The 27,600-nt window shown below is 45.7% G+C and overlaps 1 protein-coding gene across 2 annotated transcripts; it reads right to left on the bottom strand.

Moving 5' to 3' along the window:
• Positions 1–27,600, bottom strand: APMAP (adipocyte plasma membrane associated protein). 2 transcript variants are annotated; one of them, XM_017862553.1, is made up of 10 exons: positions 27,405–27,428; positions 24,384–24,570; positions 18,525–18,641; positions 15,986–16,101; positions 10,903–10,995; positions 8,919–9,035; positions 7,644–7,818; positions 6,978–7,112; positions 6,341–6,533; positions 1–1,081 (listed from the first exon to the last, which is right to left on the bottom strand). In XM_017862553.1, exons 3-10 carry the CDS (start codon positions 18,602–18,604, stop codon positions 872–874), a joined length of 1,119 nt encoding a protein of 372 aa, XP_017718042.1. In that variant the 5' UTR covers positions 18,605–18,641; positions 24,384–24,570; positions 27,405–27,428; the 3' UTR covers positions 1–871. The 2 variants fall into 2 exon arrangements, with proteins under 2 accessions (XP_017718042.1, XP_017718041.1); XM_017862552.1 differs by lacking the exon at positions 24,384–24,570 and having other exon boundaries at positions 27,405–27,600.

Here is a 27,600-nt window from a genome sequence, read left to right as displayed (position 1 = left end):
TCAATTTATCATTATTTATTATCAAAATCATGACCAGTGTGTAGACATACTTGTGAAAATATACAGCAACTTGGGGCTTATAACACATGAGCAAAGATGACATTAACACGTGCACTGTTCACATCTTGGGGTCTAGAGGTCAAGAACAAAGGTCACAGACAGGACATTACTAAACGGACCCCTGCAGTAGGTCCCGAATTGCAGAAGCATCCAATTCCAGCATGGTCAGTGCAGAGATATTCACAGAAAGAAATCCAGCAAAGTCCTCTCTGAGCCGCTAGAGTCAACATGCTTTTCCTACACACTATGGAGAGCCCACGTCCCACACAACCCTTGAGAACACAGTTCCAAGTGTCTTGGCTCACACAGCTCTCACTGCTGGCCTCAACACCCTTGGGTCATGCTCCCCCTGCTCTTCCATTCCCACCCCAATAAAGGTATGACCGCACGTTATATAATAGTAAAGGACTCTGAGGCCGCAGGACAGGGCCACAGCAGCAAACTTCCTGGGCAGTGTGTTACTGCTGCACCCACCTGAGTCCTGTTCCAAGTGCAAGGAGCTTCCCAAGTCCTAGAGAATGACTGTACTTAGAAAGCTTTGTTGTTGTTTTTTTTAAGAGAAAATTGCTTCACATGAATTTATCTTCCCCGTGGCAGATATGTTATGCTTCCCTCTAAACAGAAAGATGAGCCCAGATGGGGCCCAGGCATCCTCGAGGGATGAAGCAGCCATGCCCACCATCCCTCAGGGACTGACAAGTGCATGTGGACACTTGAACCATGACTGTGTCCACAGCTCCTCCTGGACCAGGCCTGGTGCCTTAGTGTGAAGACTCCTGGCTCACATGGCAGGGGCAGCTATCCGGGAGGGCTAAACAGCCTGGAGGCTGAGTCTGCAGAGGAAGGGGGACCTGAAAGAGCCCACGTACAGGTGCCCGTCGTGTTCGTGCACCTCACTGACGTAGGCGGCCACCAGCCCGTCGGGATCATGCAGGCTTCTCCGGAAGGCACCGCTATCGCTGAGTTCTAGCACGAGGCTGTACCGCGGCACAAACTTCATCACCGTCTCCTGACTAAACAGCTAGAGGGAAGCACAGTACAGGGAGAGTTCACTATCTGGCCAAGAACGCTGTGTGCAGATCAACCGCGCCGCCCCCACCATCCAAGAAGGGTCTGACTCCTTTCCAAGACAGGGCAGCCCCACAGGGCAGTGCCCCACAGGACAGCTAACCCAGCTCCCACTCCCGGCCCCGGGGGCCCCAAAGCAGACCCCACCCCACCCCTGTCCCTGTGAAGATCAGGCCAAAGAGGCTCCCCAGCACAAGGACAGCAACACGAGCACATCTCTGGACGGCCTGGCTGAACTCAGAGAGACACATCACATCCAAGGTGGTCACAGCACTGGAGCCAAGGCTCAGAATGACCTCCACCCACCAGACAACAACCAGCACAGCTTCCCTGGAATACCCAAGTCTTCTGTTTAGGTTTAAAACATTTCAAATAGGCAAGGTGCAAACGATGGAGATTTGAGAGCAGCTCATGTTCAAAAAAAGGCGAGCAGGTCCACAGACCACACAACATGGCTTCCAAAACAGACAGCAAAATCCCACTGCTTTCATCCAAGCAGGGTGTGTAGATCTTGAGGGATGCCTCCAGGGATGGAGGCAAAAGAGCTTCGACCTAGACTGTGGTCACATGGGACTGTTGAAGAGTTTTAAGCAGAGAACAGATGGCGAGAGGCATGATTTCTGACAGAGCAGAAGGACACCTGGTCGGAAATCATGACAAAGCACTCCTCTGCCTAAGACCAAGGAATGGAAATTAACAGACAGATTTCTAGCATTTAATACAAGTGGAAATACCCAAACAAGTGTCCAATGAATAATGTCTCCCAGTCACTGGAAATGTTCAAGCAGACAGACAAGTTGACTAGACTCTAGGTTCAACAGCGATAGATCAACTGCATTACAGCTCAAAAAACTCCCAAGGCTTCCCACTACCCACGAAATGCCACCTCCTGCTGTTCGGTCATGGATCCTTCCTGCTCTCCTCTCTTCTCTCTTCTTCCTAAGAGATCTCATCTTCTCTTACTATTACAACTAGTCACTTTCCCAGAAATGTCTCAAATCGCCATCTCCATTTCCAACACCAGTGCTAAGTCTCTCACTGTCTGGGACCCATGTCTGCCTGGACTTTCTAATAGCACTTCAAATTTGACAGCCTCCCCAGCTCCGGAGACAGGGCCAGGACCCCAGCCCTCCCTTGATCCCGGTCTCTCTGTGCCCTACAAGCCCAGCCACCAGTCTTGCCATCTGTTGTGTGTGTCCCTGGCCTGGGCCTTGCCCTGCCACCTTTCCCCAGTCACTGGGACAAGTTCCACACAGGCTCCCACAGCCAGCTGAGACCTGCTGCAAGATGTTCTCCTTTCAGCAGCTGCAGTTCTCTTTAAAAACATTCTTTGTACTACATCACTCCCCTCCTAAACAACTCCATCAGGAGCATGGGGCTGAGCAGTGTACATGTGTGCAGGGGATGGTAGACCATGGTGACCCAGACCAGCCCACTCCGCTTGGGTAAGGAGGTGTCCCTTCAGGGGGGTGGCCTGGCACAGGCTGTCAGTGCCCACACGGGGTGAGGACGTATCCCCACAGTGAGGCCCAGATCAGGCTGTGACAGCCCATACAAGTGAAGAGGTGTACACCCAGGGACAGCCCGGTGTAGGGATCACAGCCCTTGAGGGGAAAGGCAGCCTCCAGCACACGGTCAGGGAGGAAGGGGACAGCCCAGCATGGGGTGCTACAGCCCTGGATGGGGCCATGTGACAGGGCACAGCAGCCACAGATTGGTCACATACAGAGAAAATGGTTGAACAGGTAAACCTAGGGAGGACAATGGGATCCAGGTTTCTCACTGTTAGAGAGGTACAAATAGGGGGAGAAATAAGGGGAGAAAACTTGGATCAGTCTGTGGTGTTGTCATGGTTTTCAATTTACAGATGACAGATGCAGGCATAAGCATGAGCAGTGTGTGTGTGATGTCTACGCGTGCAGGCATGTGTGAGTACGTATCATGTGCTTATACTCCCAGCGCTGTCCCTTGGGGACCTGAGAGCAGCGACACCCAAGGCAGTGAGTATACTTAGCACCCAGATCTCCTCCACAAGCAACCAGGGCTCCTGGGAGAAATGGCCAATTGCAGAGCTGGAGCAGGGACAATACGTGAGGAACCTGGAACGACTTATGTGCTGGAAAGTGAGGAGCTAGCCCAAGACAACAGAACATGCCCAAAGGTTCAGAAGCCACACTGAAGGGGCTCCTCCTGGCCACAGATGGGTAATTTGAACATCAAAATCAATGATGACTGTAACATAATCACCATTAAGAACATGGGAAACCATAAGATGGCACTGATGATTACTTACAGAAACTATCTCTCCGCGAGCGACTCAGTAATTAAACACGAGAGAACCACGTCAAGGTGGAGACACCTGGCATTCCTCGCCTGAATCAGGTAGCCAAAGTTGCCGCCACCCCAACAGAGCAAACTGATACTGTGCCCTCATGACAGCCTCGCCAAGATGAGCACAGCTTCGCCTGTACCACGACTGCCAGCGATACGAGACCAGAATCTCCACATGGAAAACCCTACTGGAGGGACATTCTGGGACACAGCTGACCTGCACGCTTCCAAAGGATCAAGGCCAAAACTTCAAACAAAAACAGGGGCTGAATATCCCCAGACTGAAGGAGATGAAACAGAGCTGACAGCTAACCACCACTTCTGATCCTGGGTTGGATCCTTTGTTATAAAAGACAACAGCAGGACAACTGGCGAAATCTGAATGGGGCCTGCAGACCGGACAGTCACAGGGGAGCTGGGGGCATCTCCTGGTTTCGGCCGGTGGTAATAAGGAGAACGTGCCAAACACACGCTCAGGCATCTGCAGTGAGTGACAGGACATCAGGCCAGCAGCTGACTCGAAAACAGTGCTGGGAAAAATCCCTTGTACCCTCCATTTCCACAGCTTTGATACTGTCTCAAAATTAAAAATAAAAAAAATAAAATAAAAAATCAGGCCGGGCATGGTGGCTCCCAGTTGTAATCTCAGCACTTTGGGAGGCCGAGGTGGGTGGATTACTCGAGGTCAGGCATTCGAGACCAGCCTGGCCAACACGGTGAAAACTCGTCTATACTAAAAATACAAAAAGTAGCCGAGCGTGGTGGTGCACGCCTGTAGTCCCAGCTACTCAGGAGGCTGAGGCAGGAGAATCACTTGAGCCCAGGAGGCAGAGACTGCAGTGAGCCGAGATTGTGCCACTACACACCAGCCTGAGTGACAGAGCGAGACTCTGTCTCAAAAACAAAAAACAAAAAAATCTTCAATGACTTGGATTACATTTTGAATAAAACTGAACCTTCTTTCCAAGTCCATGGGGCTGTGGTCCTCCCTCTCACCCCTCCTCACCCAGCTGCAGGAAGATCCCGTGTTCCCTCATGCTTGCAGCCCCCTCCCTAACCATGCCCTCAATCAATGGTACATCCTCGCATCTACATGTGCCAGGCACTGTTGCAGGTGTGGAGGATGGCAAATGAACTACGCAGAAAAACACCTGCTCTGATGGTATGCATATTCTACTCAGGGGAAGAGACACAAACCACCACCACTCACACTACCCTAAGCTAAGAACACTATGTGCAGATTTTCACTAAATGTTCCCAGCACCTGATGAGGTGCTATTATTCTTTCCACTTTACAGATAGAGCACCTGAGGCAGAGAGTCCAAGTCTCTGGCCCAGGGTCCCACAGCTGGTCTGGCAGCCTCCAAAACCCCTGTGCTTGCCCACCTGCTATGCTGCCTCCCCCTAGGTGCCAGCAGGAACAGATGCTATCTCTGGAGCCAATAAGGCAAAGAGAAGGACAGATTTCTCAACAGATGAGGACTTCCCACACAGCAACCCACAGAACATCACTGAAGACCGTGAGCCAGTCTGAGAATGTGCACGCAGCCCCCAGGAGGGGTCCGGGCACACAGCCCGGCAGCAGGACTCAGTAACTGCTGCCTGTCAGCCCCAGGACTGTAAGCTAGTATTTCCATATCAGTCCAAATATTCAGTATCAACTTCAAATACCTACTCAGTCTGTGACATGGAGCTTGCTGGAAAAGCAGATCTCTGTATTACACAAGCGCCCATGTCAGCAAGTGACCCCTCCACAGTGTAAACGTGCTGAGTTATGATGTGGGGTGCTTCATGGAAGCTACTGGGAAAATGGCAAGCTTTAAAGGCTGTGTTGAAGGAGCTGTTGTGTTGAAGGGGCTGTTGTGTTGAAGGGGCTATGGCTGGCCATTGGTGGGAGTGGGTGACTTTTTTTTTTAAAGGGAAAGATTTGGGCGTGGTAGGAGGTCAAAGGGCAGAACTCCATAGAGAAGGGTTGTCGCGCCTGGCAGTGAGGCTGCAAGAAGGCAGCAGGGAGCAGGCACGACGGCAGCTGTGGTGACTGGGTTACAGGGGTGGCCACACCTGCAGGGAGGGGAGGAAGGGGCACCTTCCGACTCTTTCCCTGAGGAGGCAGAGAGGAGGGCGGAGAGCGGAGAAGGCCTGGCACAGCCATGGCAGATGGAGGAGCGAGACTGATAGGCAGGCGGATGCCCAGGGCCATGATGGTGAGGGTGGCAATCAAAACACCCAGAAACAGGGAAGACTGAAAGGCAGGCCAGATTTCCCAAAGTCATAATGGTGAGCGGTGGGCAATAAAAACACCCAGTGAAACATGGAAACAGAAGAACCACAAGGCTGGTCCAAATGTTTAAATCTGTATTTCAGGATGGAAGAATGAAATGTGTTTCTAAGTGTCATTCAGAGCCAAATACTACAAGCCAGAACTAATTAGATGGTTTTTTAAGCTATGGAGGGTCAAAAAAATATGATTCAATTCACTTCTTTTTTTTTTTTTTTTTTGTTTTTGTTTTTTGTTTTTTGAGACGGGAGTCTCAGCTCTGTCCCAGGGCTGGAGTGCAGTGGCCCGGATCTCAGCTCACTTGCAGAGGCTCCGGCTCCCGCGGTTTACGCCATTCTCCTGCCTCAGCCCTCCCAAGTAGGCTGGCGCACAGGGCGCCCACCACCTCGCCCAGCCTAGTTTTTTTTTTTTTTTTTTTTTTTTTTTTTTTGTTTTAGTAGAGACGGGGGTTGATCACCATGTTAGGGCCAGGATGGTTCTCGATCTCCTGACCTCGCTGATCCGCCCGTCTCGGCCTCCCAAAGCTGCTGGTATTACAGGGCTTGAGCCAGCCGCGCAATTCACTTCTATTTTCTTCCTTGGAGTAACAGTTTTTATAGTTACCTTAAAAATCATCCTTTTGATCCAGGGTCTCTCAGATAAGAAATCCAGCATGGAAAACCCAGGGTTAGGGCGGATGGTTGACATGCCGACCCAGTATCCCCCAAAGCTGCTGGGCCGGATGTTGTCTGGAAATCCAGGCATGTTCTCCACAAACAGATCAGCCCCGCCCTTCATCAGGCCAGAAACATAGACTCTAAAAAATTCAACCAAGCAGACAGTGAGCCATAGCCCCTCAATTTAAGATAAAAATTTTAGCCAAGCACCAAACTGGTCTTGGTCCAAATATATATATGGAAAGTGCTCTAACGATGTCCATCATGAACAAAGGCACAGCTGCTGAGAAGACACCTTTGTGCACAGGGCCCAGCATGAACAGAGGGGAAGCAAGTCGGGGGAGGACCAAGGCCCTGCCAGCAGGAGAATGGGGCCCAGGCTGCGCCAGCTGGCCTTAAGACACTCTCCCAGACTACGACTCGCAATGGGAGAAAGAAAAGTGCACCCTTGAATTTTCTTTAACATGCCATGCAGAAGGTGCACTGCTGCCTCTGATTTCTGTCGATCCCATTTCCATGCCCACTCTACCCTGCCATGATGCGCTCTGGCCAGCAACTGACAGCTCAGCTAATCCCACACACACCTTCGTATCCTGGCCATGGTTGTTTCTGCCACCAGGACAAAGTCTTCTGCAGGAGACAGCTGGACTCCATTCGGGAACCGCAGCTGGTCCAATAAAACTTTTACTTCCCTGGTCACAGTATCATACTCCAGCAGGCTGTGGAACACCAAAAGCAGAGGGTTATGCGGGAGAATCCCTGGCTGCCACTCTGGGCCTTCAGGGCATGGGCCTGCAGAAGATGACTCCACCTCAACCCGGAGCAACAAGCCCTGGGTCCCCTGCTCAAACTTGATTCAAGGCTGGCCCCTGGGGGCCCTTCCCCATCCAGAGCAGATCCAGTGTCCCCTCCAGAGAATCCCAAGTTCTCTTGCTGACCTGGGAGCCAGACAGGAGTCCCCCTCAGAGAGGCAACTCAAAGCCTAGGCCTGCCTCCAGGGTCTCTCCTGACTGCCTAGACTTGCACCCTCAGACGGACTGGCCTGTTTTATTTCCTCAGAGAAAATGAAAGCACCTTGTTCCATTTTGTGACATCCATCACCTGCCTCCAGAAGCCACTAAGGTCCTGTACTGGAAGCTGAAATATGATGCTGGAAATATTCCCTTGGTCCCTAGAAGTAACAGGCTCTGCTGAAGCGGCTGGCCTGGCTGGTGAACTCAACAAATGGGAAACCTGGAGCAAGGCCTCACCGCCCGTCATCTGTGCCCTCCATCACCAGAAGCAGGTAGTCTCGTCTTTGCCATTTGCTGCTAGAATCAGTGAAATAAATCTTCCTCCCATCCTGAGTGACCGTAAGATCATTCATAAAGGACATTTTCTTCCCCTCAATGGGTGTCTCGGAGGACAGCAGCAGTTTCACTTCACCTGAAGTTTAAAAAGAAAGAAAAAGATTGACTTGAACTAGGAACTTTCTTTTCAATAATTTCAAAATATTAACCAGCCTGATTTAAAAGAAAACTGAAACTTCTCCATGTCATATGTCAGAAGATTTATTCCTTCTTATAGTAAAACAGTATTAGGTGTTAAATGATTTTTTTTTTTAGACTAACTTCATTAAAGGCAGAATCTTTTCTATAAAGATGAGGAATTCTTTCTTCTAGGTCAACTGACCTAGAAGGTCAACTGACTTGATAACATATATTGCAAGTGTTAGGCAGGCTGTAGTTCTATTTGTTAGTTCTATTTGAGAGAAATATGACATATTCTCATCTGCTTTTAGAAAAAAAAAGCAGTAGTATAAGTTTTGAAAAATAACAGAAAGAACATGGACTGAGTGCTAAGCACTCTTGAGGTGTGATCGCCTTTAAACCTTCACAACAATCCCACGGGCAGGGCTACTATGACCCTAATTTGATGAGGAAGCTGCACATAGAGCAGTCAAGGGACCTGCAGTCATAGCTGGTGGCCAGCAGAGTGGAACGGCCCCAAGCAGCTGGGCTGCAGGGCCTACATTTGGGCCCCCATGCACTGCACAAGACAATGGACTCCTCCCCAGCAGGAACCTCCACTGAGACACACAGCACATACTACAGTCTGGTCAAGGGGACTCATAAGCAGTCAGGGGAAAGAAGAGGAGGAACTACAGGAGAAAATAGGCAGAGACAAAGGGGAGGGCCACAGAGAAGAAAAAGAGAAAACAAATAGACAAGATGCAGAGAGAAACACAGAAAAATAAAGAAAGAGGTCTAACTTTCTCAAAATAAGTCCTTTTGAGACCCTGTGGCTAAAATATAAATGCTTGGAGGAAATTAGGGTATGGACCAAATGCAATCATGGGTAGGGAGTTTTCTGGTGTTTAAAACTAGCTGGCTTTTGCAGGCAATGCTTTAAGTACTGTTCAGTGAATAAGAAATATCAGAGTCTTTAGCAGACTGTTGTTAACAAATCCTATTAAGTCTATACATACATATACTGTTTAAAAGATTTAAAATCATCATAGAAGGAAACAATATATTATCACATACGTTTCCAGGGATTTACTTCAAACAGTCCCTTGTATGCATCAGCCACAAAGAGAGTCCCATTGGGCCCTGCACGGATACCCAGGGGTCTCCCACACACAGGCTCATCATCTCGGGTTTCTAGAAAAACAAACAGACGGGGATTGGTAGCTGGTCCCAGATTCTACCTGTGCTGTCCTCAGTATCCAAGCATCTCATCCATCCTTTCCCATACAACATGCTGTACAAGACTATGGCATTAGAGCTAGAACTGCCCTGCTGGTGCTCAATGCACTGCAAATGCTTACTGTAAGGTGTTCATTGTGGGGTGCTCACTGAGATGTTTATTGCAGGGTGCTTACTGCAGGTGCTTATTGCAGGGTGTTCACTGTGGGGTGTTCAGTGCAATTGCTTATTGCAGGGTGCTTACTGCAAGTGCTTATTGCAAGATGTTCATGTGGAGTGCTCACTGAAGGTGCTTATTGCAGGGTACTTACTGCAGGTGCTTATTGCAGGGTGTTCATGTGGAGTACTCACTGCAAGTGCTTATTGCAGGGTGTTCACTGCAGGGTGCTCACTACAGGTGCTTATTGCAGGGTGTTCACTGTGAGGTGCTCATTGCAGGTGCCTATTGCAGGGTGTCCACTGTGGGGTACTTACTGCAGGTGCTTATTGCAGGGTGTTCGCTGTGGGGTGCTCACTGCAGGTGGTTACTGCAGGGTGTTCACTGTGGGGTGCTCACTGCAGGTACTTATCGTAAGGTGTTCACTGTGGGGTGCTCACTGAAGGTGTTTATTGTAGGGTGTTCACTGTGGGGTGCTCCCTGAAGGTGCTTACTGCAGGGTATTCATGTGGGGTGCTCACTGCAGGTGCTTATTGCAAGGTGTTCACTGTGGGGTGCTCCCTGAAGGTGCTTACTGCAGGGTATTCATGTGGGGTGCTCACTGCAGGTGCTTATTGCAGGGTGTTCACTGTGAGGTGCTCATTACAGGTGCTTACTGCAGGGTGCTCAATACAGGTGCTTTTGCAGGGCATTAACTGTGGGGTGCTCATTGCAAGTACCACTGCAGGTGTTCACCACAGGTGCTCACTGTAGGTGCTTACTGCAGGGTGTTCACTGTGGGCTGCTCACTGCAGGTGCTTATTGTAGGGTGCTCACCATGGGTGCTCACTCCAGGTGCTACTGTAGGTGCTCACCATGGATGCTCACTGCAAATGCTTATTGCAGGGTGTTCACTGGGGGATGCTCACTGCAGGGTGCTTACTGCCAAAATGGCATGGAAAAAGGCAGGTTAAAGAACTGATGTAGAGTATAATTCCATCATACGTGTGGGTGTGGATGTCCATGAACAAAAAGATGTCTGAAAAGTAAACCACTAAAATGTTCATAACAATTACATCTGCAAAGACTCGGGTGATTTTTATTTTCTCCTTTGTACCTTTGTGTTGTGTTTATTAAAATGCATCATTTTAATAAAAAGATTCCAGCTATTAAAAAATGGTAACCATTAGGTCTATAGACTATCAGTTTTAAACAGTGAGTCTTCTACTCTAGTTTTCCAAAATTTGAATAACTTAAGGGTGTTCTCACTTACAGGGCTGAAATTCCTGAGACCAAGGCAGAATAACACTTACACATCTGAGTAATGACAAGGCCACCTGCTTTTCCACAGCAGCACTGTGATAACACCTATTAGCCTCTGAAGTGCTGCAAAGGTAAACAGGGACCCCAGTAAAATGGTGAGGGGCGAGGCCCATGCAGTACCAAGCAGGGGCCACGGCCACTGCCCAGCTGCAAAATGGGGACTGCAGGTGACCATCAGGCACCATGAGGCCCAAGGACCACCAGGGAAGTGAAGAGCTCATGGTGACGTCATGTTCCATCTACTAGATGGTTAGAGGTTCTTTTTCTCCTACAGGCATTCTAGGGAAAAGCAGTTCCACACAGTGATCCGACATCTTTCTGAAAGACTGGAAGAGACACATCAGGGGATTATCACCAACTTACTGCACGGACCCGAACCAAACCGGGCAATGGTCTCTATTTCACCATTTTCAAGTTTTACAACCCGGCCATCTGCTGTCCCAGTAAACATCACATCTGTTTAAACACACAAAAAGGAGGAAGAGCAATGTTAGCCTAAGAACTGTGACTAAGCCACCTTCTCCTGTAAGAGGGCTTGTTTATGTGTTCCCCCTGCCCCTCTAGAGGAAATGCCAATTCTGAAGATAAAAGAGAAGCAATTTCTGGGAATACAAAAAATCCTTAAAACTTACAGCGATACAACTGTGGGGGCCTAGGGAAGCAGCCTGTGGGTGTGAACTGGACTTGAGAGCAAGGGTGCAGCAGACACCCGTCAGTGATGAGAACTGTGAGGATTTTCTCCAGTCTTGAAGCACTCAAGCTGACACTCAGCACTTAGGGGCATGAGTTTATACTCACCTCACATCAGTGTCTGCTACTGATATTGATTACATCCAACTAAAGGGGAAGAACTGCCAGAAATCCTTTAGGAGAAAATTATAGCACATGAAGCGCTTACTTCAGCAGCACATATACTAAAATTAGAATGATACAGAGAAGATCAGCATGCCCCTTGAGCAATGATGATACACAAATTCATAAAACATTCCATAGTTTTCAAATGTATATAGTAAACTCAAGGGTAACCACTATAAAAAGTAAAAAAAAGAAGTATAATTGATATGCTAACAAAGGAGAGAAAATGTAATCATATAAAATACTCAGTTTAAAACCACAAAAGACAAAAAGAGAGTAGAATGCAAAAACAGAAACAAGAATAAGGGCAAAGAATAGAAAACAGTAACAAATATGGTAGATATTAATCCAATACATCAATAATCACCTTAAACATAAATGGTCTAAATATACCAAATGAAAGAGAGACATTGCCAGAATTATTCAAAAAACAAGATCCAATTCTATGTTGTATACAAGAAAGCCACTTTAAATATAAAGATATATATAGATTAAAAGTGAAGGGATGAAGAAAGTACATCATGTTAACACTAACCAAAAGCAAGCCAGAGTAGCTGTATTAAATTCAGACACAGAAGACTTCACACCAAGGAAACTTATCAGGGATAAAGAGGAGCATCACACAATGACAAAGGGGTCAATTCCTCAAAAAGACATAAGAACCTTTAATGTGTATATGCTTCACAACAAAGCACCAATATGTGAGGCAAAAACTAATGAAACTGCAAGGAGAAACAGAATCCACTATCACAGTTAGTGACTTCAACAATCTAAACAAGAATAATCACAAGATCATATCAACAGATACAGAAAAAAGCATCTAGTAACATCCAACACCCATTCACGATTAAAAGCTCTCAGCAAGCTGGGAGTAGAGGAAAACTTTCTTAACTTGATCAAGAACATCTATAAAAAAATCTACATAAAACATTATACTTATGGATAACAAACTAGAAGCTTTCCTGCTAAGATCAAGAACAAGGCAAAGATGCCCCTGTCACTACCCCTTTTCACTATCACACTGGAAGACCTAGCTAATGCAATAAGACATGAAAAGGAAACAAAAGGTACACAGATTGAGAAGAAAGAAATAAAACTCTCTTTGTTTGCAAGTGACATAATCGTCTAGGTAGAAAATCTGAAAGAATCAACAACAACAAAAAAACCCTCCTGGAACTAAACAATTATAGTAAGGTTGCAGGATATTGCAAGATATTGACTCACCTTCCTTTATACTAACAATGAACAAATGGAATTTGGAATTGAAAACACAACAGTATGTACATTAGCATCCAAAAGAATGGCATGCTTAGGTATAAATGTAACATAATATGCACAAGGTCTATATGAGGAAAACTACAAAATTCTGATGAAAGAAATCAAAGAACTAAATAAATGGAGAGATATTCCATGTTCATGGATAGAAAGACTTAATACTGTCAAGATGTCAGTTTTTCCCAACCTTAATCTATAGATTCAATGTAATCCCAATCAAAATCCCAGCAAGTTATTTTGCAGATACAGATGAATTAATCCTAAAGTTCATATGGAGAGGGCAGAGACCCAAAATATCCAACACAATATTGAAGGAAAAGAATAAAGTCAGAGGACTGAAACTACTCAACTTCAAGATTCACTATAAAGCTACCGTAATCAAGACAATGTGGTATTAGCAAAAGAATAGAAAAATAAATCAATGGAACAGATAAAACTTTTATCCCAGAGACAGACCCACATAAATATAATCAACTGATCTTTTGACAAAGGAGTAAATGCAATACATAATGGAGAAAAGACAGCGTTTTCCACAAATGGTGCTGGAACAAATTTGTTTGCACCCACAGGCAAACAAATCTAACACAGACCTTATACCCTTCACAAAAATGGAATTCAAATTGGATCACAGACCTAAATGTAAAATACAAAACAAATTCCTGGAAGATAACATAGGAGAAAATCTAGGTCACCTGGGGTATGATGATGAATTTTTAGATATAACACCAAGGTGAGATACATGAAGAAATAAAAAGCGAAACTTCATTAAAATTAAAAATTCTTGCTCTGCAGAAGATACTGTCAAAAGAATGAGAAGCCACAGACTGGGAGAAAATATTTGCAAATGACATGTCTGATAAAAAACTATTATCCAAAATACACAAACAACTCTTAAAACTCAACAATAAGAAAATGAACAACCCCATTACAAAAATGGGCAAAAGGCCTGAACAGACACATCACCAAAGAAGATATACAGATGGCAGTTAAGCATATGAAGATATTCCACATCAAATGTCATCAGAGAAATGCAAACTAAAACAACGAGATACCACTACACGCCTATTAAAAGGGCCACAATCCAAAACACTGACACCACCAAATGCTGGCAAGGACATGGAGCATCAGGAACTCTAATTGTTAATGGGAAGGCAAATAGTACAGCCACTTTGGAAACGCTTGGTGGTTTCTTACAAAACTTAACTCTTACCACACAATCCACAATCCAGCAATTATGCTTTTCAGTATTTACCCAAATGAGCTGAAAACTCAGGTCCGCACAAAAACCTGCCCACAGATGTTTGTTCCAGCCTTATTCATAACTGGCAAAACTTAGCAGCAACCAAGATGTATTTCAGTAGGTAACTAAACTGTGGCACATTCATACAATGGAATATTATTCAGTGCTAAAAAGAAATGAGCTATCAAGCCATGGAAAGACATGTAGGAACTTTAAATAAATGCATACTACTAAGTGAAAGATGCCAATCTGGGAAGGCTACATACTGTATGAGTCCAACTACATAACATTCTGGAAAAGGCAAAACTATGGAGATGGCAAAAAGATCAGTGGTTGTCATGGGTTAAAATTAGAGGATGGGATGAACAGGCAGAGCAGAAAGGATTTTCAGGGCAGTGAAAACACCCTGTATGATACCATAATGGTGGATACATGGCATTTGTCCAAACCCATAGAATGTATAAAACCAAGAGTGAACCCTACTGTAAACTAGAGACTCTGAGTAATAATGACGTATTGATGTGGGTACATCAGTTGTAACAAACGTGCCACTGTGGTGGGGGATGTTGATCATGTGGGAGGCTGTGCATGGCATGTGTGCAGAAAAAGCATTTGATGAAATCCAACACCCAATCATAATAAAACTCTTTTTCAGAAAATCTCTGTACCTTCTGCTCAATTGTGCTGTGAACCTAAAACTGCTCTTAAAAATAAAGCCTGCTATAACTGGAGGATGCTCTCTCCCAGCACTCCCCAGAGTTAGTACCTCCCTCCACTGTCAGCAACCTGCCAGCCAGCCCCCAGGGCGCTTCCAAATGAGGTGGCAGAGATAGCAGCGGCAGGTCCTTGGGCGCCTCCCAGGGGCTCACACCCACCAGAAAGGACCCCACTGTGCCTGGCCAAGAAATGTCACCAGCTCACCAAAGAAAGAGAAAAAGCTGGGACCTGGTGACAAAGTACAATGAGAAGTAATCCCAGTGAAAAGGAAAAAGGCAGGAAAGTGCTCTCTTTGGGAGGTAAGATCATTGGTTTGCACTTCAACTGCTGTTAAGTTTCAGTTTTAAATAGCAATATTTGATTTTTCACCAAAAAAAGCTAAAGTTTATAAAATTTACACAAATAAATGCCAATGTCTTTTGAAGAGAAATGCAAAGTTCTATCATGATATTTACTCTTCTTGAAACAATTATGACTTTGACAGCCAAGAAAACAAACCAACTGCAGAAATGGACCAGTCCTTGGGGCCTGTGTCAAATAGCAGGGCCTGGGCAAAAGAAGCTGATCAAACGTCACTAGAAGAGAGGCCACTGACCGGCCTTGAGAGCACAACAGAAGCACCTTGTGTGCACATCCACAGCCACCTACTGCCTGGAGAACAGAGTGTGTTTCGGAATAACAAGCGGCACTTCCAAACAAGCTGCTCAGCAAGCCCGTACCAGATTAAGTTTTAAACTATCTGTGACTATCTGTGCCTTTCCAATATGAAACTTAATTCTCATTTTCACAAACAGAAAATGCCTTGCTCAAGGTTGCTAGAGATGCAAGTATTCGAACCAGATCCAATTCCAGCTCCGAGGTGTGGGCAAGTGTGATGCAGATGGTTATCCTTAAGTGTACCCATCAAAGTGAGCTTTCAAACAGACAGACAAAACAACAGTGGAAATATTGAGAACCATTTGTCTTCACTTCACAGTGAAATCTATACAAAGCAAAGGGAACTAAGAAATGCTGTGCTGTTAAATACCTATTTAACTTTGATAAATAAACTAAACACCAGTATCTGTATTTGGCCTTTTTCCTTTCACAACACTCTGAGCACAACAAAGTGCTCCACAGAGATGAACTGAAAACCACCAAGTGCTAAAACGGCATGCAACCTGCGCAGATGAGACCAGCAGAAAGAGCCACTAGGCACTAGTGCCTCCCATGTGATGCCTGGGGTCCAAGCCCCACGTCCGCAGCTAAGAAGGATGTGCAGGGCCCCAGTCCAGGGGCAGTGTGCCACTGCAGCTGCTCCCACAGAACCCGCCCCCTCAGACAACAGACAGCCTGGAAGGGCCCCCAGCTCAGACTTACCCCCGATATGTGCTATGGACTCCGGTCCAATAAGCTGATTTTCAAACAGCCTTTCTGCCTGTCGCAACTTTGTATTTGGATGCAGAACACCAAGCAAGAGCGGGGGTTCTTTGAAGCTGCAAAATAATGCAGTTCCAGAGATTTGTCCATAAATACACATGTGAAGAAAACCTGTACCAAGCACCTACTCTTGGTTCTTTGATAAAGATGGCACTTTCTAACAACATCCTCAGTTGCCAGAAATAGAAGGGTTAAGAAAAAACTGTTCCAGTATATCAGAAAATGTCACGGTCAAAAGAAATATAAAAATATAGACGTGCTAGTGCAAGGCCTTCAGCAGTCCTGTCACCTGAGAACATCCTGGGGCCTGTGCCCACCCACCCTCCAGCCTCCCCAGCCCCCCACACCCATCCAATGCTCAGGGCAGCTGGACCTCCTCACCCCTGTGACTCACACAGCCCTATAGCCACTGCAGTCCACCTAGGGTAGTGGGGGGCAGTGCCCACGTTTCACACCTGATGGCCCGGCCTCATGCTTCATAGAGAAGACCAAATCCATTCTCCAAAATGCTGCTCTATTTTTTTTTTTAACCATAAATTTGACTTTAACTGATATTTTTTCAGTGACTGGAAACATCCATATCCTTCTATGAAAAATAAACTTTTTGTTCCCTTCTGGAGAGAAACCGTGTCCTTCCACAGAGTGACTGTGTGGGCTGAGAGGGCTGCAGCTGAGTCGGCACGTGGTGGGATGGCATGCATGGGGCACAGCCTGTGTCACGGCCCGTGTACTTGTGTGAGACACACCAAGCTCTGTCATGTAACAGGCTTCTGCTTCTGCTCTGTATTTTGGGGCCTATCTTCCTGTTTTTGAGTGTGCCATTCCGAAAGCTGAGCCCAGGAGAGAGGTCCCTGTTGGCTGCGACGGTTCCACTGCCATAAGCTGAGCCCAGGAGAGTGGTCCCTGTTGGCTGTGACAGTTCCACTGCCATTCCGAAAGCTGAGCCCAGGAGAGAGGCCCCTCTTGGCTACGATAGTTCCACTGCTTCTCTTCCTTTCCTTCCTCATCAGGCTCTTCTACTCAACAGTCAGAACTCACTTTGTACAAACAACTTCCAATCCCTAGTGGGCCCTGCTTCCTTTCAGTGTCTGGCCAGGGCTACATAACCCATTTCCCAGTGCATTTCTTCACCACTCTTTCCACATAAACATTCATCTTTCCTGAGATCAAAGGTCTGCAATCACTGAGACTCCAACCTCTCTCTCCAACTCAAAACTCAACCTCAGCCTCCTTTTCCAAGGCCAGCCCCTCAACCCAAGCTTCTAATCCCCGACTGCAGACACAGTTCACTCCCCCACCTTAGCCAACTGGACTATCCAAGAAGGCCCAGGTCAGTTTCTCTTTGGGTAGAATGAGCCATCCTGCTCTGTTGAGAAGGGTTAGAAAGAGAGAAGCCCCTCCCTCAACACATCAGGGGACCGCCCCCCACCCGCCCGACGCCCCTCCTTTGGATACAGGATGCCCTCAGGCCTGGCTCAGGCAGAAAAATGCATCTGAGGATCCACTGGCACACTAGGAATTACAGAGCTGACATTCTTGGGGCTGACTAGAGTCCCCAGTCCTTCACCCATTCTCAATCCTAATGAGCAAATTGTATGTTTACAGCAGCTTGTGCCTTTACTATTCTAAATCCAACAACAAAAAGTTCACTCAGCTACACATGTCAATCTAAGGTCAGAACCGTGTCCTCTATATTGTTAGTGAATTGGATCCAATATAAAGCCTTAATTTTTATGGATAAAACACTATTCAGTTAGTATGTTATATTCACTCTTTAACTAGATATGATTCTTATCTGAAGTTTTTCAAGTCTTACATGGACTAACTCATTTAAAATAAGCTTCAGATGGCTTCACTCCATCAGCAGTTGCAAGGGGAAACAGGAAATTACTGAATCAGATGGCACAACCCTCCTGCAACTAGGTCAACATGGAAGTCACAGATCGTCACATTGATGAGAGCCTGGCTCTGTACCACTATAGTTATAAACACGAATCTATTTCAGGGGGCCCTACATATACAATACTTTTTTCAAATTATAATGGACTGCGTTACTCATAGATCTCTATTGGTGAAAGGTAACTCAGGAAAAAATGAACACTAATTATAGGTTTTGTAGAAAATCAGTTACTTATCAAATTTAAATGGGTAACTGAAGCTCCATTCGTGTGTATTTTTGCTACTTGAAATGAATTATGGTTGACTGTCTCTAATGATTATTAAGCTTCTCTAATTTTGAATTTTTGTTTTTGGTTTATGCAGTTTTTTTAAAACAATGACAGGGAAAATACCATGCATATTTCCTGAGTAACATCTAATTCAGTATAAAAACCCAAGTACTAAAGAAATCACAAAACTGCGTTTCTCCTAACTTACCTTTCAGATCAGACTGATTTAATCACCCTCCTTTCCTTGGGAATTATTTCAGCCTATTACATTTTGTCAAGCAATCCCTCCTGAGGACTGCGGGGCAGCCTACCTGAGAGGCTGTGGATCTATAGGAGATTCCAGCAGCATCATGGCTCCAAGCAGGGGAACAGTGAGAGAAACAGCCAGCATCAAGAAGGTCACTCGGAAAACTCTGCCGCTAAAGGAGCTGCCAGAAATAAAAGATACAAAGGCAATCAGCTGAGTCTCAGACAGTGACAAGGCTGGCCAGTCCGAAAGCCCTCCCAGCAGGAGCAGGGACACTCATCCAGTTTCCCCACTGCAAGGCGGCCGACCTCTGGCCTGTGATTAAACTTTAGCACTGTTTGCTAGGATTGGCAAACACACTTTTGTTGTTGTTCTTCTTTTTAATCTTCCAGCTTCCCCTGGGTGGGATACGTTGGATCAGTTACTTTCCAGATCTCGAATCCTCTAGCAGGGTTTTAAAGAAGGCAAACTCAAAGAACTGATGAACACAAAATGTCATGGGGAAAAAGAGTTCTAATGATGTAAATGATACACACTCATCCACAGAAAAGGTGGGTAATTCTCAAAATCTACGATTTCCTGTGCATGGATTCAAAGCAGCAACACTCAGTACTGTGCAGCTCTAAGATTCTCACAGATAAAAGAGACAGCTAAATTATTGAAGGAAATGGAAGCAGAACAACTTCCTGAGGATCCAATTCCCCAATCATTTTTCCCAACCTACTTTTAAGAATTCAAAAGGAAATCCCAGCTCTTCAACCTAATAGAAGTCTGATAGATACTGACAGTTATCCACACAGGATCTATAAAATTATAATTCAAAGTCACCACTCCTAAACCCTTGGGAAGCTGTGAAAGCTTCCCTGGGAATCCTGGGTGAAGTTTTTGGACAAATGACCAGTAGTGCCTTAAATATCTCTGAACCAATCTTCAAATACAGTATTTCTCACCTGGCAAACAAGTGAAAACATCTGGCCTCTTCCTACTAATAAACCTTATAGGATCATTACTAGCTTACATGAATTGAACTCAAATATACTAAATGCTTGACATTAATATTAACTTAAAACAAATAAAATTATGAGTTCCTAAGGTAGAATTTTTTTCTTCCATCAAAAAAATTAAAGCGTTGACGAAGAAAAAAGTCAAGACTCACACTTAACAAAACAAACTTGATTTAAGGGGGCAGGGTTTGATTTTTGACAGAAGTGTAGTCTTCTGCCACTTAGACATGTTAAACTCTGTTCTGGATATGGTGTAGAAACATATAGGCCAAGTCCTCTTTCCCAACAACCGGCCAGGGAACTGCAGGCCAGTGTCTCCACTCCAAAACCCACAGTTTCCCCGAGTGTGAAATGGGGTGTTGGGCAGGGTAACTTCCTGAACATGCATGATTCTACAAACGAACAAAGCAGAAAAGAAAATAAATCCCTCTATTTCTACTGGGGTAGGTGGAAATAAGACAAAGGAAAGACCAAGGGGAAGAAGAAGGAGCAGCTTTCATAAAGTGTCCCTCGCATGGACAGCACCTCTGCAGAGTGCTGGGTTCTGCCACCAACCTGAGTGGGCAGGAAACAGAGTCTCCCCAGAGCCTCCAGAAACAAAGCCCTACTGACACCCTGATCTTAACACAGTGAGACTTGCCCAGGACTTCTGATCTACGGAACTATTATATAATAAATTTGTGTTGTTCAGGACACTCATTGTGTGGTAAATTGTTAATGGCAGCCATAAAAATTAACAGTTTTCTTTTTTTTTTTTTGAGACGGAGTCTTGCTTTGTCGCCCGGGCTGGAGTGCAGTGGCCGGATCTCAGCTCACTGCAAGCTCCGCCTCCCGGGTTTACGCCATTCTCCTGCCTCAGCCTCCCAAGTAGCTGGGACTACAGGTGCCCGCCACCTCGCCCGGCTAGTTTTTTGTATTTTTTAGTAGAGACGGGGTTTCGCTGTGTTAGCCAGTTGGTCTCGATCTCTTGACCTCGCGATCCACCCGTCTCGGCCTCCCAAAATGCTGGGATTACAGGCTTGAGCCACCGCGCCCAGCCAAAAATTAAGTTTTCTAAGTAAACTAGTTTCCAGCACCCTACAAGTGGGGTGCTGCTGTAACAAATATCTAAAAAAATGTGGAAGTAGCTTTGGAATAGAGTTGTGGGTGAAGGAAGGAAGAATTTTGAGGAGCAGCACAGAAAAAGCCTAGACTTCCTTGAACACAGTAGTAAAACTATGGATGTTAAAAGACTGCTCGTGAGGTCTCAGAAGGAAGAGAGGAGCATAGCAGGAAAAAACCATCGCCTTGGAGAACACCTAACTGGGCACAAAGTCTGTTGGCACTGCTGGGGAGGGGGCGGAAGGATGTCAGGAGAATGGGATTGGAAACTGGAGCAAAGTGGATCCTGTAACACAGTGGTAGAAAGCTTGGCTGAATCATGTCCTGCAGTTATGTGGAAAGCAGAGCTTCTAAACACTGAAACTAGACCCAGGTGAGGACATTTCCAAGCACAGTGATCAAAGCAAGGCCCGGTTTCTCCTGCGGCTTCCTCCTCCAGAGCAGAACAGGCCCGAGGGCAGTGTTAACCACTGCCTTCTTCCTTTGGCATTTCCCTTTGCTGATGAGAATTCTGTGTCTATTTTCCTTCTAATAATCTTCCAAAAATGAATTTTGTCCCTAACTTCCTCCTCTTCACTCATAAGGGGTTCAGAGCTCACCCCGTACACCTGAGGCCAGGTAAAATGCCACATAGACAGTCCTTACCCCTTTTATTAGGTGGGAAAGGAGGTGGTCCAAGCCCTACAAACCCAAACAAAATGCCACAGACCCAAGCAGGCAGAGGCCAAGAGAGCCCAAGTTCCTAGAAGAGGGCAGGTGAGAATGAAAGGAAAAGTCAGGTCAACCTCTCCCTCCCCGTCCTGTCTCCAAATCCCAGGACCAAATAATCTTCTTCTAATATGACTGACTTATATCAGTCAAGGGTATAAGCACCACAGGCATAAAAATGTCTACAAAGAACAGAACTATGACCTGACACAATGGCAGGCTCAGGCAACCTGAGAGGTCTGTAGCAGGGAAAGGAGTAAGGGCCAGGAAAAGAGGAATGGCAAACAGTCAAAATGAGAGTGTGCCAAGAAATGTGCTTTACGTGGGCAACCAGATGGAACCAGGCCTCTCTCTCTTTCACAAATGAGGGAAGTAGGCAGGGAAAGGCTCAAGCGGCTTTCCCACAGACAACGCAAGAGCTGAAAAAGTGCGATTGAGAGACAGATGTGACTCTACGGCTGCGGTCACCATTAGAAGCGCTGCCTGCCAAGAGCAAGAGGAGGGAGTGGAGGATGCCCAGACCTAGAGCCCTCAGAGCTGGAGTTTGAAAGCTCTGTGAAAATTCATGGTGATTTGCCTATTCTAGGCATTTCACATAAGCGGAATCATACAATACGTGTCCTTTCGTGACTAGCTTCTTTCATTCAGTGTGGTTTTCTAGGCCCATCTAAGTTGCAGTATGTATATGTACATGGTTCCTTTTACCAGTTGATTACGTATGTATATACAACTTGCTGCCCACTCATCTGATTTTTTGGTTTTCAAATATAAAGATACGGTCTCAGTATGTCAACCAGGCTGGAGACTCCTGGGCTCAAGTGATCTCCCTGTCTCAGCCTCCCAAAGTAGCTAGGACTACAGGTGTGCATCACACCTGGTTAATTATTTTACTTTTTGTAGAAAAAACATCTTGCTACGTTCTCCAGGCTGGTCTTGAACTCCTGGCCTCAGTCTTCCCACCTTAGCCTCCCAAAGTGCACCCTGAAATGAGTAGGCATGAGCAACCACGTCCAGCCCCACTCATCTGTTGAATATTTGTGTGGGAGGGGGAAATGAGAGTGATTACTTAATCGGTACAAGGCAAACACCTTGCTTTTATGGGGTGATGAAGTAGTTTTGAAAGCAGAGAGACCTGGTGGTTGCCCAACATTGTGAATACACTAAATATCACTGAACTGTGCACTTTAAAATGGTTAATTGTATGTTATGCGAATTTCACCTCAACTAAAAAGAAAGGTGACAGTGACAAGAATGTTCTAAACTTAGATTGTGGTAATTACTGCAAAACTGGCCATTATACTAAAAATCACTGATTTGAACATTTTAAGTAGGTTAATTTTATGGTATGTGAATTATATCTCAATAAAGATGTTAAAAAAAAAAAAAAGAAAAAAAAAGTCAGTGACTCCACTATGCACTGCCACGCCAGTGGCTAGGACACACTTCAACCCAAGTGATTTTCTTTAAGCGACCTAAAGTCTTCCAACACAACAGAAATGAAGTACTTGTACAATAAAGCAGGGCTGGTTACAAGTAAATGACAGAAACGTTTCTGACAGTGTGAATCCCAAAGAGAGACAAGCACACGGAAAGGTAGATGGTGAAGATGTGTGGCTGCCAGCCCTGAGAGCTGCCCTCACTGCAGTCTGGTACTGAGTCCAACAGGGATGTTCCTGTCCTTAAAGGAAGCTGATGCCATCACCCACCCCACTCCCAGTAGAGGAGAGTACCTCTAGGGAAGGTGCATTGTGTTTTCACCTTATGACCGTCACTACAAACAGTAACAATCTGGCCAAAGCGCTACTTTGTCTTTGCCTAACCTGATTCTACCTAAGGCAGATTTTCCTCATCTGTCTTGACTCCAACATTGTGACCTCTACTTTACCACACTGCAGCTTCCATTTTTAAAATCTTGATGTGGTAATCTGATTCAGAGCTGGTGGCACCCCATTTAAATATCTGGTTGCCCCTTCACACAATAGTTAAAGTCTCAATTATGTCCCAAACAAAAAGTCCAGCCAGGACTGAAAGCCGGGGCTTACAGCCAGAAAGGAGGCCAAAAGTCCAGAGACAAAGATTTGTGTCCCAGTGCTGGGGGATCTAGCAGTAACACTCTCTTAAAGCTGGAGAAGAATTTAGAGGCCACTCAGGCAACTGTTCCCAAAGGCAGCCAACTTCTGGATGGGTTCCATCAAGATGACCTGGACCAGAGATTCTGGTTTGGTAGGTGCAGGGCGGGCCTGCAGACTCTTTCATCCGTTGTTCCTCATGTGCAGCTGGACACCACTCACTCTATCCAGCTCCCTTCCCAGTCAAAACTTCACCAACATCTCCCCAACCTCACCCGATCAGCATCCAGCCTCCACTGGAACGTTCTGTGCTCACATAGTAGAAATACTAGCTTAAATTTAAACAAAACTCCTTGAGCAGCACTGTCCAATGGAACTTTCTGCAATGATGGAAATACAATAGTTACTAGCCATGTGTACTTCCTGAGCACTTGAAATGGAGTTAGCTTGTTATATAAACGAGGTAAGCCCAGCTCCTGGACCCCTGCTCTGGGTGCCACACTTATTTTAGCCCAAGGTTCATTAACTTTTTGGCAGGCCCTTGTCAGTGTTGCTTCCTGTAAACTCACAGTTAACTACAATTCTTCTGTCTTTTCTTGGTGTCTGCCTCCCTCTTACTCTTTTTTTAACTTAAATAAAGGACACTGTATCGATCCCTATCTATTTTCACTGACAAAGCACTGCAGGTTCCCAACCTGTGCTGACACATCCAGAAACGCTGGCAACTTATTTCCCAGGTGCAGTCTGAGAAATCAGTTTGTTTGCCCCAATCTCTCGGAAGAGCCTGGAGGGATGCCCATCTTCATGACGACATCTGCACCCCGAAATTGCCTACACTCTCTAAACGCAAGAGCACAACCACAGTGATGCAACAGGATTTGACTGCTGTTGGCTGGGCCGCGATTTACACAATCTTCTGTAGATTCAGCAGCCAATTTGGCAGATTTTGAAGGGTATGCTCTAACTCTGCACACAGGACATCAGGGCCTTGGGTCCTGAACTGAAGTCCCAACAAGCAGACTCCAAGAGATCAAAATTTACCTGTGATTGTTGTGGAAAACCTGACAGCCCCAAATCCATGAGGTACCAGCAATCTCAAGTGTCAAGGTGATCCCTGGAGCCTGAGAAAGTCAAACAGCATCAACCCATCTTTTTTAGTGACAGCATCTTGAATTTGTTCATTTTTCACAATCCTTTAAACTGGGGCTCCTAGATTCATCACTTTATCCTTGAAAAAAAATTAAGACATCAAGAAACAAGTTTAAAAAGCCATCTGAAAATACACATCTGGGGCGAAGCTGAGACAAACACCACAGCTGCCTGACTCCTCATGAACTCCTGAATGCCCCATCTGTTTCTCCACACTTCCTCCCTTACTCTTCAGTCTTCAAGAGGAAAAAGGAAAATGGACCTAGCAGAGACTTTTAATTAGACTAAAATCCTTCAGTTTATTGAAAAAGCAGAATTATACGGAATTTAATGTACTGAAATATATTAAATCCTCAATGTATTTATTCTGCATCCCTAAACAGTAATATATGGACATTAAACAGTTCTCTTCCTAGATAGAACTGTGTTCCAAAGAGAAAGGAATAGTTCCACAGAATACAATTAAGTTTCTAAAGCATTTCAGGAAATCAATGTCAAATAATTATAAGCTTGCACTGGTATGTTAAAGTGCTTAGCTCATCTATGTTCCACACTGAATAAAAGAATTTACCAATCAAATTCTCCATTATATCTTAAATACAGTAATTCAAGAGCTTTGGCATAAAATCTTATTTCCAAAGCATAATTTAAAAAATACACTTCTCAATCATTGTCCAGCTGCCGGTTCTATCCTTCTTCATTCATTTCTCTTTTGACTCTATTTTCTGTAACTTCATATAAACTAACTCGCACACACAGACCTCAATGATCTCATCGGCAAAACAAAGCAAACACCCACTTTTCACGCCAAGAGTTGGGAGACCAGCTAACGCATTGCTAGGGGTCCCTACCACTGCTAAAATATATGTCAGTTTAGTAACATGTCTTTCAAGGCTTCCTTTATTCTATTTAGCACATCTAAAGTGCTAAAGTTTATTCTAACAGTGTTTTCACTTCTGAATTTAGATTCCTTTACTTCACCCGCTATACACAGGCTTTCCTGGCTTCTGTTGAACCCTCGACTTTTAAGGTAATCAAGAATACTATTACATGAACTACTAGAAATGACCACAAAAGAAATGAAAAATACAGGAGAGCTGCAGAAGAAAAATAAGAAAAACAGCTACATATTACAATAATAACCGCAGAAAGGAAGGGTAGTGACAAGACCTCACTTTGAAAGAGATCATTACAGATACACAGAAAAGGGATAAACAAGGACAAACACAGGGAAACAGCAACAATGTTCATGGACAGGGAAGTCAAGGAAATAACTAAACATAAATGTACAAGGCACACTGGAAAAGATCAAGCAGTAAAAGATGACTTTAGAATCAGATTTACTTAGTCATTAAGGAAGAAATCCCCACAGAGAACCTGAAAAAAACAATTAAGTCTACCGCTCTGCCCTGGGGCCAGAGGTGGGAGCCAGCAGACTTGAGAGTTGGGACCACCTAACCAGTGCTCTCAGGGGCTGTATGCCCTGGTTTTCAACGCACTGTACCTAATGACAAACTCAGGCCACTGCGCTTTCACTTCTCAGGTAAAAATGACTTGTTTTCAAGATTTCCGCAGGAAAGCGTTGCCAATTCTTGCATGTCCATTCTAAATGGCTCCTCAACCATCAACAGATGATTACTTCACAGTAAGTAGGGTGACCAAATTGTCCCAGTTTGCCCAGGTTTAGCACTTAAAGTTCTACATCCTGGGAAACCCCAGTCCAGGGCAACCCAGAATGGTTGGTCAGGATATATGGGAGCATCTTCCCGATCTTTTCACTGGCCCAAGGGGTCAACTATCACCGCAAAGTCTTCTCTCTAAATTGCCTCTCTAGAGCCTAAATGCACCTCCCTGCCATCGTTCTCCTTTAAATGTGTTCCTCTCATCATCAGTCAATAAACTCAGTCTACAAGGGCAAAAACTGCCTCTCATTCATATGTACCCCACCACCTCTTGGCACACTACTGAACAAATATTTCCAGTACTTCTATCAAATATGTGTCAATCTGTTCCACAGCTTCAAGCTTGGTCTATGAGGCCTCTTGATTCTCCCTGAAACTTAAAACTTATGAAATTCAGGACACATAATTGAAAAGTGAATTTTAAGTATCTTACATTGAAATCTGTATTTGGGGATCATGATTCAGTTTTTAGCTAACAAAACATAGCATTCTTATATTCTAGAAGATGGTAGAGGAAGCTAAAGGACAAAACCTGGTATTTCTGAGGTGTCAACAACTACAGTTTCCTATGTTTCTCCATCACTATCGGGAAAAACTGCAAGGCTGAATTCTCACAACAATTGCCTACAATGTCACTTCTGTTCTCCACTCTTTCCAAGAACCGCGGTGAGGACTGGTCACGCAGCGTGAGGGGGGCAGCTGCAGAAGAGCAAGTGTAGAAGCCATCTCTTCGCCGGATAACGAGGCAGGACCCCAGCATCTCGTGGGACCTCCTCCCTTCGAGAAAGTGCGAGCGGGGGACCAGGAAGACGCAAGACACTGGCCAGGTAGCTGTGCCCAGCGGGATCAGATGAGCCAAAGGAATGACAGCGCGAGGGGAGCAAGGGAAAGGCGAGGAAGCAACAGCGCTGCAGGGTGGGGCAGGAGTGAGGGGAGGGAAGGCGCAGGAGCGGCGCGAGACGGTCTCGGGTCCCGGAGAGCCAAGGATAACGCGGCGACTGGGCGCTGGGTGCACCCGAACCTCAAAGACCTGGCAGGTACATCCGCCTTGTCGGAGTCTGCTTCCTCCTCGGAAAAATGAGTTTTTCTTGGGGATGAAACGAGAGGGCTCAGACAAGGCGCTCTGCACCACATCCCCAGGTTACTGTTACTGCCGTCGCCGCTGTCCAGGAGGATCGCCCTCCACTCCTCGCTGCCCGGCTCCAGCGCCCGGTCTGGGAGTCCGGCCTACCTGCCGTCCTTAGCCTCCGGGGCCTGGCCATCATCGTCAGTGACGACCTGCGGCCGCAGAGGCCGGCGCTGTCGCAGCCCGTCCGCCTCGCTCATGGTACGAGCGCCAGCCTCCCCAGCAGCCACCACCCCACAGTGAGCAACAACGGCTCACGCTCCAGGCCCGCCCTCCCCGGCGCGCAGAAATGACGTTACGC

This window comes from Rhinopithecus bieti, unplaced genomic scaffold (assembly GCF_001698545.2).
Source record: "Rhinopithecus bieti isolate Rb0 unplaced genomic scaffold, ASM169854v2 scaffold_56174, whole genome shotgun sequence".
In the NCBI taxonomy this organism is placed as follows: Eukaryota; Metazoa; Chordata; class Mammalia; order Primates; family Cercopithecidae; genus Rhinopithecus; species Rhinopithecus bieti.
Note: the sequence above shows the minus strand (reverse complement) of the source record. Positions and strands in the feature narration are given on the sequence as shown.

Excerpts from the sequence above, each read along its gene's own strand:
- APMAP (XM_017862552.1), bottom strand. The coding sequence starts at position 27,499 with ATGAGCGAGGCGGACGGGCTGCGACAGCGCCGGCCTCTGCGGCCGCAG. Across the intron at positions 18,642-27,404 it reads CCGGAGGCTAAGGACGGCAG|CTCCTTTAGCGGCAGAGTTT; the intron begins GTAGGCCGGACT and ends TATTTCTGGCAG. Across the intron at positions 7,113-7,643 it reads GAGGGCACAGATGACGGGCG|CCTGCTGGAGTATGATACTG; the intron begins GTGAGGCCTTGC and ends GGTGTTCCACAG.